We start from the raw sequence: 20,008 nt of genomic DNA on the forward strand, positions 1-20,008 counted from the left end.
TCAAACACAGGACTGCCCTTCAGCAAAAGTCATCCAAGACAAACTATCACGACAGATGCCTCAGACCTCGGTTGGGGGGCACACATGATGGACAAGTGCATTCAAGGCCTATGGACTCAAGACCAACTGCATCTGCACATAAATCTAAAAGAAATGATGGCAGTAAAATTAGCAATCCAGGCATTCAGACCTCTTCTCCACGAAGGCCAGCTGTTGATAAGGACAGACAATACCACAGTTATGTGGTACATCAACAAACAGGGAGGCACACACTCATACCCCCTGTGCCGGCTGGCACTAGACCTATGGGATGTGGCTCTGGGTTACAACCTTCAGTTGCAGGCAATTTATGTTCCAGGGAAGGAAAACATTCTAGCAGACATATTAAGCAGAACTATAACAGATGCCCACGAATGGATGCTGCATCCGGACATCTTCAAAGCCATCACAAGAAAATGGGGATTGCCACAAATAGACTTGTTTGCATCCCCATACAATCACCAGTTGAAGAAATTCTGCACAAGGACTTACCACCCACTTGCTTGGAAGGTGGACTCCCTATCCTTCAGTTGGAAAAGCATGACAGCATACGCATTCCCACCACTTCCTTTGATGCACAAGGTGCTTCTCAAGATCAAAGAGGAACGTCTGAGGATCATTCTGATAGCCCCAGACTGGCCAAGACAACATTGGTACCCACTACTGAGGAGCATGTCCAGGGAACAAATATGGAAACTTCCACTGATCCCATTACTGCTGACACAGAACAACTACAACATTCTGCATCCAAGCCTAAAAACTCTGCAACTAACTGCCTGGAACATTACATGACAGAAATTAACCCTAATTTATCCCAAAGGGTTAAGGACATAATCCTGGAGGCTCGTAGACCTTCAACAAGAAAGAATTATGCAGCAAAATGGAAAAGATATCTCATCTGGAGTGCTGCAAAAGGGCAAGATGTGACACTGGTGAACATAGCCAACATCCTGGAGTACTTGGCTGAGCTCTACCACTCAGGCCTGTCCTATTCCTCCATCAAGATACATGCATCAGCTATTTCAGCACAATACAGCTTGGATCCTCCTGTCTTCTCATCCTCTGCTCAGACAGTTTCTGAGGGGAATTAAAAATGTAAAACCTCCCAGGAAACCTCCATTGCCAGCATGGGACTTGAACTTTGTGCTAGAAAACTGACTCTGCCTCCTTTCGAGCCAGCAGCTACAGCAGACTTGCAATACTTATCCTGGAAGACTGCCTTCCTGCTGGCAATAACTTCAGCAAGAAGGGTCTCTGAACTACAAGCATTAATGGCAGTACAACCCTTCCTGATCTTCCATCAAGATAGAGTGTCCATGAGAACAAATCCTACATTTATGCCTAAGGTGGTATCCAGAGTCTCTTTAAATCAGGCTATCCACCTTCCTACTTTCTACCCCAATCCACAGAACAGGGAGAAAAGCTCTTGCATACCTTGATGTACACAGGCAATTACGCTACTACCTGGACAGGACAAAAAAACAATAGAAAAACTGACCAGCTTCTGGTAGCTTATGCAACAGGAAAAGAAGGAAAACCAATTTCTAAACAGACAATCTCCAAATGGATAGGAAATTGCATTAGACTTTGTTACTCCTACCATGGAAAGAAAACTCCAGAGAACATCAGGCCTCACTCCACAAGGGCCACAGCCACTACCACAGCTTTCTTACGAGGAGTGGCTACCAAGGACATTATAGAGGCTGCTACTTGGACCTCCGTGCATACATTTGCCAAGCATTATAACTTACCTCTTTATTCTAGATCCCGTGCTGGCTTTGCCACTGCTGTTTTGCAAGGGATCCTGACTACACCATAATCTATTCTCATTTCCTCCTCCCCTAGTTTAGCTATGGTATTCTACCCATTTGTTATGACTGCAGATGCATCCTTGAAGGACATAGTACAGTTTTGTACCTACCATAAATGTAGATGTCCGAGAGGAATGCATCTGCAGTCGGGATTACCCACCCTCCTTCCCCTCTGAGGTACTCCTAGGGTACTTACCAATCTTCAGCTAGCTTGGGGGGGATCTATTATGGTGTATTTGTTTGTATATATGTACATACATGTTTATTTTGTGTGTTTGCTCTCTACTATTTGGAAACTTTGGCATTTATCCAAATTTAGCCTACCAAGAGGGCACCTGGGGCAAGAAACACTGAGGAAAATGGCGTCGGCTGATGCCTTTATACCCGAAAACTGCCGCAATGACGTCGGGTGAAGTGCGACACCAGCCGAAGCCAGACCCAGACTTTGGAATCCGGCCGACCGAAGGGCTGCCTGATGACAGGACAACCCATTTGTTATGACTGCAGATGCATTCCTCTCGGACATCTACATTTATGGTAGGTACAAAACTGTACTTTCCTTGGCTTATGCCACCCAGGAAAGTTATTTTCCTGTGCCACGTCAGCAGACACACAGAAGTGATCCCCGGGGTGTATTTCCTATTTGCCATCCACTCATCAAGATTTTTTATTGTGGTTTCCTTAATGGGGGGTGGGGGTAAGATGTGGATATCAAGGGTGATTAGCTTATGGTTGGATCGGACCAACGAGGAGTTGACTTCAGGTGTGGAACACCGGTCACTCATGTTGGTAATGACTAGGTCTAGGATATTGTTGCTCCTGGTGGGGGTGTGGATAAGTTGATCCCAGGGCATTGGAGTGTATGAATTCCAGAAAGCGTTGAGCTAAGGAGTTGGTACACGAGTAGTTTTCCCAGTTAATGGTGGGGTAGTTGAAGTCGCCCATTATTAGAGTGTTTGGTTGAACCCTAATATTTTCCAGTATATCAAGAAAAGAGGAGTGGGAATCCTAGGGCATGGTGGGGGATCTGTAGCAAGCTACAATTTGGATTGCAGTTTTGCCCCAAGTTAGTTGCACTTGTATAACCTCGGATGCATTATGCTGAGCAACTAGCCTGGAGGTGTGGATATCCTTAATGAATATGGACACACCTCCGCCTTTGGTGTTTCGGTCCAGGTTACATGGCCGAAAAGTGAGGTATGAGTTTTAGCCTGGTAGTGCAGGGGTGCTGTCTGGAGCCTTCAGTCACTGCACAGATATCGATGTTCTCCATTTTATAAGGAGTGCCTCGAGTGAGTGCATTTTGAGATTTAGACTTCTAGCATTGAGTAGCATTATCCTCAGTTTTTGCTTGCCTGTTCCTGTTATGGTGGTGAATTTGTTATTTGAACCTTGCCTAAAAAAAGCACTATAGGCGCAGCAAGAGCCTTAGCCAGTATCCGGAATCCCAGGGGTGACAGGTGCAGGCCATCTGTGGTAAAGTATGGTAGTCTGTTGACCATGTCATCCCAAGCAGACAGATACTGGATCCCCTTAGAATGACACCAGAACCTTAGCCAATTGTTGTAGTCAATCATTTTGTCCTTGTACTGCAGTATCATTCTGGGCGATGGCAGAATGCTACTCGGGGCTAGGGTCATACCTGCCTGGGCTACAAGATCAGAGAGCTCTTCCATGTCTCCATGTAGTCCAGGGAGGTACGTCTCAGGTCATTCACACCAGCATGGACAATGACAGAGTCATATTTGTACTTGTTGTGGAGTGACTTGAGTGCGTGGGTTATGTGGTGGATTCTGGCACCTGACAGGCAGCTGACAGTAACCTTCTCCTTGTTTAGCCTGTTGAGTGGGACATCAGTGTGCCTGACTATAGAGTCGCCTATGACTAGTGTGTTGGGTACGTTGTTTTGCCTTACTGGATGTGGTTGAGTGGCACACTGAGTCTGTGGGCTGTGTCATTTGGGTTGTGTTGGGGGATGGAGGTTGCTTGCGTTTCTGCTTTGGAGGTCTCTGTTGCTTAGACAGATTATTATTGAGAGCCTCTGCGAATGTTTTTGTGTTACTATGTGTGGATTTTGGTGGTGTAGATTTAGTGAGACTGTCATGAGTGTGGTGTGGTGCAAATGTTTACCTTCTCATGACTGTTAAGTTCAGTCTTGGTTGGAGAGAGCTTTACCTCCAGTTTGGCTAGATAAGTGCATCTCTCACAGGTTGTAGTGTTGGGTGGTAAGAGGAGAGGGATGTTCATAGTGTTTCACTGGTGCAGTCATTACTCTTGGGTTATCCTGCTGTCAGGCTACCCGCAGTCATTCTGAATTCCAAAGTCCTGGTCCGACGTCGGTTGCTGTCGCCTTTTCCCTGACGTCAGTGCCCCAGGGGTATAAAAGATGCAGCCGACGCCATTTTCTTCAGTCTTTCTTGCCGCGTGGTGCCCGCAGCAGAAGCAGTTCGCAAGTGCCGGTTGGCCGAATCCTGAGATTTTCAAATTCGAATTTCAGAACCAAAGTCTTCATTAAAGCTAAGTACCTCATTGGGGAAACTTTTTTCTTGTCCCAGACCGATGTCAGAAAAAGTTAACAATTGTATTTCTTGTGGGAAGCAAATACCTCATAAGGATTTTCATTCTTACTGTATTCCTTGCCTAGGCCCTGACCACGACGTTGCTAGCTGTCAGTTTTGTGCTAGATTTAACCAACGCGCTATTAAGCGTCGGTACGATTTTGCATTTCATTACTTTGGCCGAAGATTTAACTATATAATGCCGTCGGAACAGCCAACGGCCGGAGTTTATAAAAAACGCAAGGACAAGGAAAAGGATAGGCATCCGAGGTCCAAAACCGACGAGGCCTCCTCTAGGCCAGTCCACGGTTCTAAGTGAGGCGCTTTCGCAGCCCCTGATGCCCACTACCTCAGAGCCACAGGCTGTTTCCAACTCCCACGTGGAGCCGGCTGGGCCTCTGGATACCCAAAGTATTGGACACTCTGAAACCATGCCCTCAGATGGGTCCGGAGCTGCTGAGCAGGCATCGGCTTCTGAGGGTGTCTTCAGACCTACACAGTTGTATGTTAAGCCAACTTCAGCTTCAGAGGTAAAGACTAAAGCAGTTCTAAAGACAAAGAAACAAGTACAGCATTCTCCTACTCAGACTTCCATGCCTAAAAAACAGATGCTTAAAATGGCCGAAGACCTAATTACTTTGATCAGGGGTTCCCATCCCCCTCCTGATCAGAAGACTAGGCAAGAGACAGAATAGGATTCTTCTGATCAGGTTTCAATTTCCGCCGATTCCTCTTCTGAACAGGGATACTCCTTTCCTCCCTACAAGGATTCTGATGCTGAAGAATCCATTCCTTCAGCCTCTCCTCCTGAGGATTATTCTTTTGGGGAAACCCTGTATAACTTGAGTGAACATTTTCACTGGGAGAGCCAAGATTACTCAGAATCTAAAAAAAGGCTCAGAGACTTTATTTTACTACCTCAGCACAGACCTCTTGCTATTCCACCTGTTTTAGACATTGTCGATGATGTATTTTCAGAGTCCGGCCTGTCTCCTCACTCTTTACCCCCTGCACCTGCTAAGCCAGACAGATACTACAGGGTCCCAGACTCTTATAAATTTCTATATAAAAACCCCGCTGCTGACCCAGAATCTATATCTCAAGGTCCCAAAGGGGTCAAGGCTTCCACTGCAAAAAACTGTCCCCTCTGATAGGGATTCTAGGGCACTGGACAGATGGGGGGAAAAAGTTTACACTTCTGCTACCTTGGCTGTAAGGGCTTTAAATTGTCAGTTTCATATGCTTAAATATCAGCAATATTAATGTCACTGCTTAAACAGAAAATGTTGACAAATTCTGAATGTTCTGATAACAAGGAAATGCAGGATTTATTGCATGCAGCTGAACAAGTGGGAAAGCATACTTTGCAATGTGGTTTTGATTCACTGGAGGCCTCGCAGGGCTGCTGTTAACGGGTTCTGTCATTAGAAGGCATGCTTGGTTAAAGGATCAGAATCTGCCTGATCATGTTAAAGCAAAATTATTGGATGCTCCATTACAGCATGATACTTTGTTTGGTGTTAAGGCAAGAAGAGGTGTTGAAGAAAATGGAGGATAAAGTGAAATCCATGCAGACAGTTAAGGATTTCCTACAGGTACAGCCACCCAAATTTAGCAGGAACTGGCCTACAAAGAACTGGTCCTTTCCAGTGTCAGGCCACAAAGAGGCAGATACAGACGTCCCAGAGGCAGATCTCAGCCCCAAGGCTCATACAGGCGTAAACAATGGGATGCTTCTATCTCCAAAAGCGGAGAAGACAAATCACAACCATACAGGAAACATTCCCAATGACTTTCCTCTGCCAGATCCAAGCAATTATCTTTTGGCAGTCCCCTTAGGGGAAAAACTAGCACTTTTTTCACCAAATTGGCAAATGATTACCCAGGACAAATGGGTCTTGAACATGTCCCAGGGCTACAGGTTCCACTTTCACACTCTGCCAAGGGCAAAAGGTATGCCAGACCTGCCACACAGTCAATGGGCAGAGGCACAAAAGCAAGTTACATCCCTCATGGACATGAGGGCCATTCAACAAGTACCACAACAAGAGCAGGGTCAAGGATTTTACTCAAGACTTTTCTTGGTGTCCAGAAAGGACAAAACCTGGAGACCAATACTGGACCTGTCTATACTAAACACGTTTCTGGATGTTCCAAAATTCAAGATGTTGACTCTGCAGCAGCTACTGCCCATGCCGGGCAAGAAGACTTGGCTCGTAACTTTGGACCTAAAAGAGGCATACCTGCATGTCCCAATCAGACAATCTTACAGAAGATACCTCCGATTCATAGCTGGCTCAATGCACTACCAATTGTCTGCACTGCCCTTTGGCTTATCTACTGCGCCCAGGGTCTTCACAAAATGCCTGGCACCAGTAATTGCATTTTGCAGACAGAGGAATTCAAATATATCCTTAATTGGACGACTGCCTTATTCAAGCAGAGAACAAAGACATTCTTGTAAAGCATCTGGCATTTGTAAAAAGATTACTATTTGCCTAGGGTACACAGTAAACGAAAAGAAATCTAAACTAGTACCCTCTCAAGAGATAATACTCCTGGGTGCAAGCTTAAATACAACTGCCCAGATGGGTTATCTCACGCCAGACCAACCAAGGCAACTGACTTCTTACTTCAAAAAGTTGGCAACAAAGACTCCGTTATCTGCAAGGAAAATCCTGCAGGCCTTGGGCTTCATGGCATCCTGCATTCTGTTAATTCCATATGCCAGACTGCATATGAGGAAACTACAATGGTATCTAAAAAGTGTTTGGACTCAACATTGCCACAGCCTGGAAACATTAGTTGCCCTCATTCCTTGCCTGCAACAGGAGTTTCAGTGGTTGGCACAGGCCTGTCACCACAACCAAGGGACTGCCATTCACTTTACCCACAGCCAGGCAGACACTAACAACGGATGCATCAGATTATGTCTGGGGGGCCCACATGGCAGGAAAATGTTTTTAGGGCACATGGCCCGCAAGCCAGATGCATCTTCATATCAATCAAAAAGAGATGCTAGCTGTTCAGAATGCCCTGACAGCTTTCAAGGATGTACTTCTTCCAGGACAACTACTGATAAGACGGACAATACTATAGTCATGTGGTACATAAACAAGCAGGGAGGCACACATTCCTACCCCCTCTGCAGACAAGCAATGACCTTGTGGGACACAGCATTGACTTGTCAAGTTCACCTGCAAGCACAATTCCTGCCAGGAAAAATAAATACTCTGGCAGACGAACTAAGTAGAAACCTCATGGATCCCCACGAGTGGAAACTGGATCCACAAGTCTTCAGCATGATAACAAGGAAATGGGGATGCCCAGACATAGATCTATTTGCCTCTCTTCACAACTGCCAATTACAGAGATTCTGCACAAGGATTTATCACAAGCTAGCATGGAAAGTGGATGCCCTATCCTTCAGCTTGAAAAACTTAACAGTATATGCCTTTCCTCCACTGCCTCTCCTTCCTAAGGTACTCCTAAAGGTCAGACAAGAGAAGCCAAAAATGATACTGATTGCCCCAGACTGGCCACGCCAGCACTGGTACCCAATCCTAAAGAACTTGTCTCAAGGTCCAGCATGGACATTGCCTTAACCTTCTGACTTACTGACCCAACAAAACAGTCAGATCCTGCACAGCCAACTCAGGACCCTAAATCTGGCAGCATGGCGGATAATGTAGCCATTCAGAACGCTCCTCTTTCAAAAGCTGTTATGGATGTTATCTTGGAGGCCAGGAGGCCCAGTAATAGAAAATCTTATGCAGAAAAATGGAACAGATTCTGTGTTTGGAACTAGGAACAAGGCATTGACATGCATGTACCAAATATTCCTCAGATTTTACAATACTTAACTGAGATGCTGGACAAAGGCCTTTCCTTTTCATCAATTAAGATTCATGCCTCTGCCATTTCAGCCCATTACAATACGGAACCACCTATCTTTTCTCATCCTTTAATAAGGTAGTACCTCAGAGGGGCCAGAAACATCAGGCCTCCAAGGAGAGCACCAACATCTGCATGGGACCTCAATTATGTCTTGGAAAAACTCACACTGCCTCCTTTTGAGCCAGCCTCAACAGCTGATATAAAATTCTTATCCTGGAAAACAGCTCTGCTCCTAGCAATAACCTCTGCAAGACGAGTCTCTGAGTTAGAGGCACTCATGGCTGTGGAACCTTTTATCATTTTTCATCTAGACAGGTTTCTCTGAGGACAAACACTACATTTATGCCTAAGGTGGTGTCCAGTGTGGCCCTTAACCAAACCATTCACTTGCCTACCTTTTAGCCAAAACCACAGAACAAGGGTGAGAGACTTCTGCATTCTTTGGACATACACATACAGCTACGCTTCTACTTGGAAAGAACTAAAGCTTTCAGAAAGACTGAGCAACTTTTAGTGGCATATGCTGCAGGATCACAAGGAAAGGCTATCTCAAAACAGACTGTTTCTAAATGGATAGGTCATTGCATTCGTTTCTGCTACTCGCAGCATGGCAAATCAGTGCCTAAGGACATTAGGCCACATTCTACCAGAGCAGCATCCACTTCAGCAGCCTTCCTCAGAGGAGTACCAACCAAAGACATCTTAGAGACTGCAACTTGGAGTTTAGTGCACACTTTTACAAAACACTACCACTTACCTCTCTACTCTAAATCCAGAGCAGGCTTTGCCACTGCAGTTCTGCAGGGCCTCATAGCCTCTCCTAATCCTATTTAGCCCAGCCACCCATCCTCAGCTTTGGGATTCAACTCAAGAGTAATGACTGCAACAGTAAAACACGATGAACATAGTACAGTTGTGTACCTACCATAAATGTAGATGTTAGTGTATTCACTGTTGCAGTCCAGGTTACCCTCCCACCGTCCCCTTTTCATTTGCTGGGTCTTATCTGTAATTCTCTGTTCTATACAACCTATGTGGTGTATTTGCTTGTAGATGAAGGAAATGTTTACTTTAGTGCATGCATGTTTTTTGGCATAATCTACTTAGCCTACACTTTTGGGGGCACCTGACATCTGGGCAAGAAAAACTGAAGAAAATGGCGTCTGCTGCATCTTTTATACCCCTGGCTCACTGACGTCAGGGAAGAGGCGACAGCAACAGACGCCGGACCAGGACTTTGGAATTCAGGCCATCTGCGGGTAGCCTGCCAGCAGGATAACCCAAGAGTAATGACTGCAACAGTGAATACACTCGAACATCTACATTTATGGTAGGTACACAACTGTACTTTGTCTATGTACATGAGGCAATTTCTACATTGCTTCAAGATGCCCAGATTCATCAGATAGACAGGAGAGAACACTGGGAGCTGACCCTTGGACATGCCTGAGTAAAAAACTATTTTCCTCTAGATAAGTGAGGAAAGTGAGTACAAGAGCTGTTTTTCTCTAAGCAAGTGAGAAAAGTAAGTACAAAAACTGTTTTCCACTAGGTAATGAGGAATATTGAGTGTTATAGTAATTAGTAGCTTATTTAGTGCTTTCAAGTTCAGAACAAGTGCTGAGCATGAATAAGCAAATTTAAGTGCTAAAACTAAGAGTCTGTTTCTGCACTAGACTAGTTACAGGACAGAAACAAGTGCAAATGCAGGCTTTCAAATCAAAGTTGAGAGAGATGGAAGAGATTGCCCAAACGGCCAATAACTACAATTTCTGGGCCAGAACCACTCCTTGTGTAGTAGACAGGTTACCTAGTGCTTACCACTTCCACTGATAAGCTAGAAGGCTTCCCTCCAATACAGAAAGGCTTGGGGGGGGGGGGGAGGCTCAGAAGCTTACATACAGTCCTGGATACAGCAAATCTGTATCGGGAACACTAGTTACAGGAAGGGTATGAAACAGGCTTAGTTTTTTAACATAAAAGTAGCAAAAACAGTAGTAAAAGCCAGTTTCATATGTTTAGGTATCAGCAGCATATTATGGGACTACTTAAACAGAAAATTATGCTGATTCCTGACTGTGCTGAACACAAAGACTTGCAAGATTTAATGCATTCTGCAGAACAAGTTGGTAAACGTACTTTGCAATGTGTTTTTTGATGCTTTAGAAGCATCTTGCAGGGCTGCTGTCACTGGGTCTGTACTTAGAAGGCATGCTTGGCTTAAGGAACAAACCTTGCCAGATCATGTTAAAGCTAAATTACTGGATGCTCCCTTAAATCAAGACCGCCTTTTTGGCAGCAAAGCAGAAGTCTTCAAAAGGATGGAGGAAAAAACCTAAATCTATGCAAACTGTTAGATTTCCTACAAGTACAGCCTCCCAGATTCAGGAGGCATTGGCCTTCAAAGAACTGGACCTTTCCAGTCCCTTCCATGCCTTCTCAGTCCAAACCCAGGAACAGCAGACCACCAAGACTACAGTCTCAGGCTACGCACAGATCTAAGCAAAGGGGGGCTCCCACTTCCAAAGCAGGGAGTAGTAAGCCACCCCCTTCGGAAAAATGGCACAATGACTTAACCTTAACCCTTCCAAGCCCTGCTCAACTACCTGCTCCCTTAGGAGGAAAGCTCGCCTTGCATGCAAAAAACTTGGGAGCTCATTACCCAGGACAAATGGGTTTTGAACATAGTTTCCCAAGGATACCAATTCTGCTTCCACACACTACCAACCCCAAATGGTTGACCCGACCTCCCCCCAAATCAGTGGGCGGAGGCCCAACAGCAGGTTCTCTCTCTTCTCCATATCAGGGCTATTCAACCTGTCCCAGCAGAACAAAGGGGACAAGGTATTTTTTTTCTGGTACCCAGAAAAGGCAACTCGTGGCGTCCTATCCTGGACCTTTCTATTCTCAACACCTTTCTGATGGTTCTAAAATTCAAAATGCTAACTCAGCAGCTTCTTCCTATGCTAGCCAAGGATGCCTGGCTGGCGACCCTAGGCTTAAATGAAGCTTACCTGCACATCCCAATAAGAGGACCCTGCAGACAATACCTACGTTTCAGAGCGGGCTCCATGCACTTTCAGTTCTCTGCACTTCCCTTTGGCTTATCTGCTGTGCCCAGGGTGTTCACAAAGTGTCTAGTTCCAGCCATTACATTTTGCAGGCAGAGAAATATTCAGATTTACCCATACTTGGACGATTGTCTGATTCAGGCAGAAAGCCAGGACTTGCTATTACAACACCTGGCATTTGTAAAGAAATTTCTAACCTCACTGGGGTACACCATCAAGGAAAAGAAATCACTTAGTACCCCGCCAACAGATTGTATTCCTGGGAGCAAGCTGGAACACAACTTCCCAGATGGCATTCCTCACTCCGGAGAAACGAGTTTATTTGACAACCTACTTCAAACTATTGGCCACAAAAACCCAGTTATCTGCAAGGAAAATACTGTAAGCCCTGGGGTTCATGGCCTCTTGCATTCTGCTAATTCCATATGCAAGACTGCATATGAGGAAACTCCATTGGTATCTAAAAAGCCTATGGCGTCAACATTCTCAGGACCTGGAAACAATGATTTTTATCATTCCTTGTCTAAGGACAGAGTTCCTTTGGTGGGCAGAGGCCTGCCATCACAACAAGGGACTCCCTTTCACTCTACCCCCTGCTGCCCAAACCCTAACAGACTCCTCAGACTATGCATGGGTGGCTTACATGGCAGGGCAGTGCATTCAGGGCAAATGGAACCCGAGACAGATGCTCCTGCATATCAATCAAAAAGAAATGTTAGCTGTACAGAATGCTCTGACAGCCTTCAAAGACTGTACTCTTCCAGGACAACTATTGGTAAAGACAGACAACACCACACTTATGTGGTACATAAACAAGCAGGGGGGAACCCACTCATACCCTCTCTGCAGACTAGCCATGGCTCTGTGGAACACAGCCTTGAGCTACCAAGTACACCTACAAGCACAATTCGTGACAGGCAAACTAAATTCACTGGCAGAAGACTTAAGCAGATATCTCATGGACCCACACAAATGGAAACTAGAACCCAAAATATTCAACCTCTTGAACAAATGGGGGACGCCAGAGGTAGACTTGTTTGCCTCCCCTCAGAACTAGTAATTGAACAAATTCTGCACAAGAACTCCCCACAGTCAAGCTTGGAAAGTGGATGCCCTGTCCTTTACTTGGGAAAGCCTCTCGGTTTATGCTTTTCCCCCTCTGCCCCTCCTCTCGAAGGTTCTACTAAAGATCAAACAGGACAAGCCAAGGACAATACTGATTGCACTAGACTGGCCACACCAGCCCTGGTACCCCCTGTTGCGCATTATGACACTGCTACAACCATGACACCTGCCTCAGAGTTCCCTCCCTGCTGTCCCAGCAGGTGGGCCAGATTCTGCACCCTCCGCTTCAAACCCTGAACCTTGCAGCCTGGCTAATTCCTTGAGCTCTCCTCTAGCATCCCTCAGTAAGCAGGTTCTGGATATCATTCTGGAGGCAAGGAGGCCTAGTACTAGAAAATCCTATGCTGAAAAGTGGAAAAGAGGCTGTTCCTGGAGCCAGGCTCAGGGGATGGGCACAATGGTGCTCAGCTTACCTCATATTCTAGAGTACTTGACCGAAATGCTCTACAAGGGCCTATCCTTCTCGTCAATTAAAATTCGCATATCTGCCATTTCAGCACATTATAATACTGAGCCACCCCTCTTCTCTCACCACTTGCTAAAACAATTCCTTAGAGGGGCCAAAAATTTAAGACCCCCAGGAGAGCTCCCACTCCAGCCTGGGACCTTAACTTTGTATTGGAAAAGCTCACTCCCCCCCCCTCCCCATTTGAGCCAGCTGCAACAGCAGAGTTGAAATTCCTTTCTTGGAAAACAGCCTTCCTTCTAGCCATCACTTCAGCAAGAAGAGTGTCTGAATTGCAGGCCCTCATGGCAGTGGAACCCTTCATTATCTTCCATGCGGACAGGGTTTCCCTCAGGACTTAACCCTTCCTTTATGCCCAAGGTAGTTTCTAGTGTGGCCCTAAATCAGTCCAATCATTTGCCTACTTTTTTCCCTAATCCACAAAACAAAGGGGAACGAATACTGCACTCTCTAGACGTGCACAGACAACTTAGATTCTATTTGGACAGGACTATGCCTTTCATAAAATCTGAACAGCTGCTAGTTGGCTTTGCTGCAGGGACAGAGGGGAAGGCCATTTCAAAGCAAACCATTTCCAAATGGGTAGCCCATTGCATTCATTTCTGCTACAAGCACCATGGAAAACCTACCCCACAGGGGATAAGATCATATTCCACCCAGGGCTGCATGTACCTCTACGGTTTTTCTCAGAGGAGTCCCTACCAGGGACATCCTGGAAGCTGCTACCTGGAGCTCTGTATATACCTTCACCAAGCATTACCACATACCTATCTTTTCTAAATCCACAGCTGGATTTGCCACAGCAGTCTTGCAGGGCTCAATAGCTGGCCCTAATGCTCTTTAACTACCTCTTCCCTTCCTTAGCTGTGGGAATCAACCCAAATGTGATGACTGCAACAGTGAAACACAAAGAACATAGTATATTGTGTACACTTACCATAAATGTAGATGTTCGGGTATATTCACTGTTGCTGTCCTGGTTACTCTCCTTCCCAGCCCCCTGACGTCTCGTGGCTCTACCTTTCCTTCTTGTTGGAATATTTATTTTTTCTTGTGTATTTGCTTTTTGATGGGGGTTTACCATACCTTATAATTGCTTCCTATTGTGGGGGCACCTGACATCTGGGGCAAGAAAAATTGATGTAATGGCATCTGCTGCATGTATTATACCCCTGACAACCTGATGTCATGGAAGAAGCGACAGCATCCGACGCAGAAATCCGAAGACTCTGGTATTCAGGCCGGCTGAGGGCTACCTGCAGACAGATAACCCAAATGTGATGACTGCAACAGTGAATACACTCTAACATCTACATTTATGGTAAGTGTACACAACTGTACTTTCTGAAAGTATCCAAAGTTAGCTGATTTGATTTCTGTGTTCAGGTGCATTTTTTTTTCTACAGCCCCTACTCGCGTACCATTATTTGATACCGGAAGTCATGTCTAACAGCAGATTTCTTCTATTATTTAAACACTATAGATTTTGAATTGGATGATATTTTTACTGTCAGTGGTAATGTTTAGGTCTGGCTCTTTTGCATATCAATACTTAACTTGGCCTTGTTATTGGTTGCTATAATTAGAATGTAATTAATGAAGTTTTGATTGGCAATCTTGTCTTTCTTTTGACAGGGAAGTAGAGACAACATGAGTGTAATTCTGATATGTTTTCCCAGCGCCCCAAACGTATCAGCTGAAGCAGTAAAGAAAGAAGCAGAGCTGGATAAATACCTGGAGAGCAGAGTAGAAGGTGGAGCATCAAAAAAAAGCAAATAAGTAACTTTATTTAAAACAAAACAAACAAAAAAAGTGACTTTCAAATCAGAGCTGAATTTAATTTGTTGTGCTAATAAGCTTGTTAATTTTAACTTGCTTGTCAGAGTTCTCGTCAGTTTTAGAATTTCCAAGGTTGTAGTTTGGTGTTTGTGATTGTAATCTTTACAGCCTGCATTTAAATGATGCATATACTTGTCTGAAGGTGCATTTCCAAACATTGTACGTGCATATACATGTTTGTCTATGTGTGTATGTGTTGAAGTCTTCTGTTAGCTCTGACAATCTAGAAAAGAGAATGCCAAATAAAAATTTTAATATATATCTTGAGAGAAAAAAGGCCAAAATTTAACAGTAACTTTGACATATTCCACAAACTTGTTCAACCATTCCACTTAAAGCAGTCAGAATTGGACATAGTTATACTTGGTTAGTAGAAGTATTTTAAGCGCATCCAAGTGAAGGAGTTGGCATTTAAAACTAACTACTGATTAATGCTTTTAGTACTTGAATGTAAGGACAGACACCTATAATGAACACTCAAAGCATTTGAACTGATTGTCAGATATAACTTTTTTTCTATGGCTGTAATGGTGATTATACAGGTTTTGCCATTTGGAGAGACGTTCCCATGTGAAGCTCATTGAATGCACTCTTACTGTTGCAATTTCTTTCAGGATGCCTCTGTAACTTAAATATATTGTATAGAATGTCATAGTTTCTTCATTTAAGCAATTTGTTTGAAATATACAGGTATGTTCTATTATTTTTTTCTAATGTCTGAAAAGCTGTTCTGCACTGACAGACTCCTGATATTTAATCTGTTAGTATGTGCTATATTCTAGTACTGTTAAATTAGTTATCGCCAGTACTATATCACAAATTGGATATCGTTTTTTTTTTTTCCATTAGTTTTCTTAAGAAAACTACATTTTCTACTGAACGTGTGTCTCAAAAAATAGAAGTAAATGCTGCACAGTTATTTTCAAGATGTTTGTGACACCTTAAGGTAGCAGTTAAACATCACAGGAACCTGATAGCCTGTGTTGAAAATTTATAACAGTTTTATTTTTTTTATGAAAATTGGAGTCCACTGTTTAGCACATTTTAAAGTGATAATGTTTCGCAAAACCATTAAAAAGTATTGAAATATGGTGCAGTTGGACTACACATTTGTAGTATTCGTGCTCTGACGCTATTAATGGAGCATGATACCAGAATTTTCTGTTGCATTAAAACCATCACAGATAAGCTTGTAGTGTTTATTCTTTTGGTTTCCTCAAACTATGACCAAAATTAATGAATTATTTTTTTGTAAATGAGGAGTAATATTTAAAACGATGATTTTTAACGTTCGTATAGAAGTTTTAGAGCAGAGTGTGGTAGTGCACTGTTACAGATATGACTGTAAAACTGCAAATGCAAGGACACTGTAACTGTAGCTTGATTTTGGCATCAAGTGATGATTAACGAGATTTTATCTTCATTTGCCTAAAAATAAGCTATCCTCCCTAGTGGAATGCTTAATTAATAAAGTATTTTTATAAAGCATTTTAAGTAGTTTAATTAGTTTTTCTTTCTGCGTGCTGTTGGGGATATACTTGTTAAATTGGTGCAATTTTTATGTAGGGAATGCATCCGCATACTCACCTTTCTCTTTTTGTTGCTGACCTTGTGTGTACCACTGCTTCTCACAGCTTCACTGTGTACTCTCCGGCTAGTCCCACTGTTTCCTTCTAGACTCTTGCAGCAGTTGGATGCAGTTCCTGTCTTCAGCTTTGGATGTAGGTGTGAGAGTACACCTCTAATTCCCATCAGTGTTGAGCAGCAGCCTGTAGGTATAATAGTTGTACCTAATGCCAGGTGATTTTTGAATGCTCATTGCTTTGTTTATGGGATTTCAGCTCATTGTATAGCCCTTTTAAAAATGCCCTTCTGTCATAGTTAATGTTTTGATGTCATGCTTCACGCTAGGAAGTTGTGCCCATCCAGCTCATTTCTGCAGGTGTGCCACTTCAGGTCTCAAGTGCATGAGTCATCTTTGGAAAGTTGTCACATTTGCTGTTACTGCCTAAACTGCATAGGCAATTGTGTGTTTATCCAGTTGACAGAGCATAAACCTGTGCCTGCCATGGCAATAGTCTGTCCTCTTTGGAAGAGGAGCATTTTATGAAGTGTTGCCGCAAATGCCATTACTTCACTTTTTCACTGTCAAGAGGCAGTGAGAGAAGCTCGGAGCCTGCATCACTATGAAGCAGATGGGTTGATACATAGGTTGACCAGCACAGGTACCAGCAGTAGGGTCTAAAGTGTTCCTTGGTCAGAGCTAGACAGGGGGATCAGGAAGCCAAGCACTGGCTAAAAATCTCATCATAAAATTTCCATTCATGACTCTGATTCTCATTCTTTGAACTGACCCGGTCCCTTGCTTCACAAGAGATCAACCTCACATGGTCTCACTGTTCACCTTCCTACACTGGACAGTCTAAGCCAGGTCCACACCCAAGCTGCTCATGAAAAGCAATTTGTAGTCTGTCCCATTGAACGCTTTATGGTTGAACTTCAGATCATGGGACTTTCTGCCCTGACTACCTTTACAGTTGAGTAAAGATCACTGGGTAGAGTTAATGTTCTTGTGAGTTTTCTTGCTCCTTTTGACCCCAGTGTGGAAACTCCGATGTTCTTCATGTTTCACTGTTGCAGTCATCACATTTGGGTTTTCCCCTGCCAGGGTAGGCTTCGGCTGGCCCAAATACCAGAAACTTAGTATTTCTGTGTCGGCTGCTGTCGCTTGAGGACTGATGTCAGGTCGTCAGTAGTATAAGGTAAGGCAGCCGACACCATTACATCAGTCTTTCTTGCCGTGGTGCCCAAAGAAGAAGCAATTTTCATGAGTGCCAGTCGGCCACTACCTGAGTTTTCACCTACCGAATTGAAGTTGAAGTCTTCTAAAGCTAAGTACCCCGTTGGCGATCCTTTTTCCTTCCATTAACTGATGTCAGAAAACGTTAATTGTCTCGCCTGTGGACAACAAATACCACACCGAGACTTCCACTCTTAATGAGTCACATTTTTAGGCCCAGACCACGATGTCCCTCGTCGCTTCTGTGCTTAGAACTATCCGTCGTCGGGCCCTTATTGTAGCCAGATATTTTCACTTACAGTCCTCTAGTTCCGATATGGCTTTTGTAAGCCATCCGACAGCAGATCTTCTAAAAAAAAAAAAAAACTGGGGGGGGGTAAAGATGGAGCTCACAGGTCCAAACCTACTGATGCTTCCGTTAAGCTAGTAGTCAGTTCTCCGGTCCTCAGTGAGCCACTTTCACAGCCCCTGTTGCCCGCTTCTGTTGATTCGCAGGCCGCTACCGAGACCCTTTCGGAGTCCGGTATGCTGCAAAACTCTTCTTCGACTAAGGATCCTGTGGTCTCAACCTTGGATGGGTCCGGAGCCACTGAGTAGGCACTGGCTTCCAAGGAAGTCCTTCGCACTACGAATCTCCACACAGACCGACGTAATCTTTCGCAACTGCCGTTCTTTCTAAAACTGTCGAGTTTCGTAGCCTCCGGGAACGAACCACACCCAAGGAACCGATGACCCACTCTCAGGCGCTTGCTACCTTGCCTCAGTCTCAAATGCTTAAAATGGCGGAAGACCTTATCATGCTGATCAGGGGAAGCCAAGCTACCCCCCTCCAAAAGGAAAAGAGATCTGTCCCCTGTAGTTTTGTCTGAACAAGAGTCAGATGAATCTGATGCATCTGAATATGAAGACATGCAACCCCTCTCCACTTATGGGGATTCTGATTCAGAGGACCCCATTCCTTCAGCCTCTCCCCCAGTGGATTTTTCCTTTGTGGAAACCCTTCATACTTTAAGGGAGCATTTCCAGTGGGAGAGTCAGGACTACCCTCAGTCTAAAAAGAGACTCAGAGAATTCCTAGATCTTCCACAACACAGATCTTTGGCCATCACCCCAGTCCTGGATGCTGTGGAGGATGTTTTCCTCTAATCCAACTTGATTCCTGACGCCCTTCCTCCTGCTCCCAGAAAACCAGTCAGGTACTAGAGTCCCTGACAAATATCTTTTTAAAAGTCCTACCACTGACGCTGAGGTCATTTCTCAAGGGCCAAAATGAATTAAAGCAACCTCTACTAAGAATCCAACCCCCTTATACAGGGATTCCCGAGGGTAAGAAAGTATACACCTCAGCTACTCTTGCTATTAGGGCACTAAGTTGTCAGTTCCATATGCTGAAATTTCAACAACATACCTTGGAACTCCTTAAACAAAAATGTCTTCCTTTCCTGCTTTGGCAGAACTTAAAGATTTACAAGAGTTAATGCATTCTGCAAGTCAAGTAACTAAACACACCTTGCACTGTGGTTTTGACACCCTAGAAGCTTCTTGCAGGGTAGCAGTCACTGGATCTGTCATTAGAAGGCATGCATGGCTTAAGGAACAGCCCCTGCCAGATCATGTCAAGTCTAAATTGTTGGATGCCCCCTTGCACAAAGAAAATGTATTTGGCAATAAGGCAGAAGAAGTTTTAAAGATGGAAGAAAAAGCAAAATCTATGCAAACAGTTAAGGATTTCTTGCAGGTCCAGCCCCCTAGGTTCAGCAGGCATTGTCCCTCCAAACACTGATCCTTTCCTGCTCCCAATAAACTGGCCCAGCCTAGCTCCCATGGAAGCAGACCCCCCCACCTCACCCCCAACAGCAGCCCCAGGGAATGCAGAGATCTTAAGCAATGGACTACCTTCACTTCAAAACCAGGGAGATGTTCTTCGTGTTTCACTGTTGCAGTCATTACATTTGGGTAATCTGCTGGCAGGTTGCCCTCAGTCTGCCTGAATTCCAAAGTCTTGGGTCCTGCTTCGGTTGCTGTCTTCTCTTCCATGACGTCAGGTCGTCAGGGGTGTAAAACATGCAGCCGACGCCATTTTCTTTAGTCTTTCTTGCCGCGCGGTGCCCGAAGCAGAAGCATTTCGCAAGTGCCGGTCGGCCGACTACTGAAATATCCGCATTTGAGTTTCAGAACCGAAGACTTCAATACAGCGAACTACCCCGTTGGGGAAACTTTTTTCTTGCTTTTTACCGATGTCAGAAAAAGTTAATAATTGTATTACTTGTGGGAAGCAAATACCTCATAAGGATTTACATTTATATTGTATTCCTTGCCTAGGCCCTGATCACAACGTGCCTGGCTGTCGGTTTTGTGCTAGATTTAACCAACGCACTATTAAGCGTTGGTATATTTTTGCA

General features: G+C 44.4%; 1 protein-coding gene across 10 annotated transcripts in view; it reads left to right on the top strand.

Annotated features, from left to right (window-relative positions):
* PPM1A (protein phosphatase, Mg2+/Mn2+ dependent 1A) overlaps positions 1 to 20,008 on the top strand; it is a 1,336,273-nt gene that overhangs the window by 635,805 nt on the left and 680,460 nt on the right. For all 10 annotated transcript variants that reach the window (XM_044074476.1, XM_044074477.1, XM_044074470.1 and 7 more), the window contains one exon: positions 14,603 to 14,720. In XM_044074476.1, coding sequence (XP_043930411.1) covers positions 14,603 to 14,720 — 118 coding nt within the window. The remainder of the gene's footprint in view (positions 1 to 14,602; positions 14,721 to 20,008) is intronic.

This window comes from Protopterus annectens, chromosome 6.part0 (assembly GCF_019279795.1).
Source record: "Protopterus annectens isolate FY-2018-M chromosome 6.part0, PAN1.0, whole genome shotgun sequence".
In the NCBI taxonomy this organism is placed as follows: Eukaryota; Metazoa; Chordata; order Ceratodontiformes; family Protopteridae; genus Protopterus; species Protopterus annectens.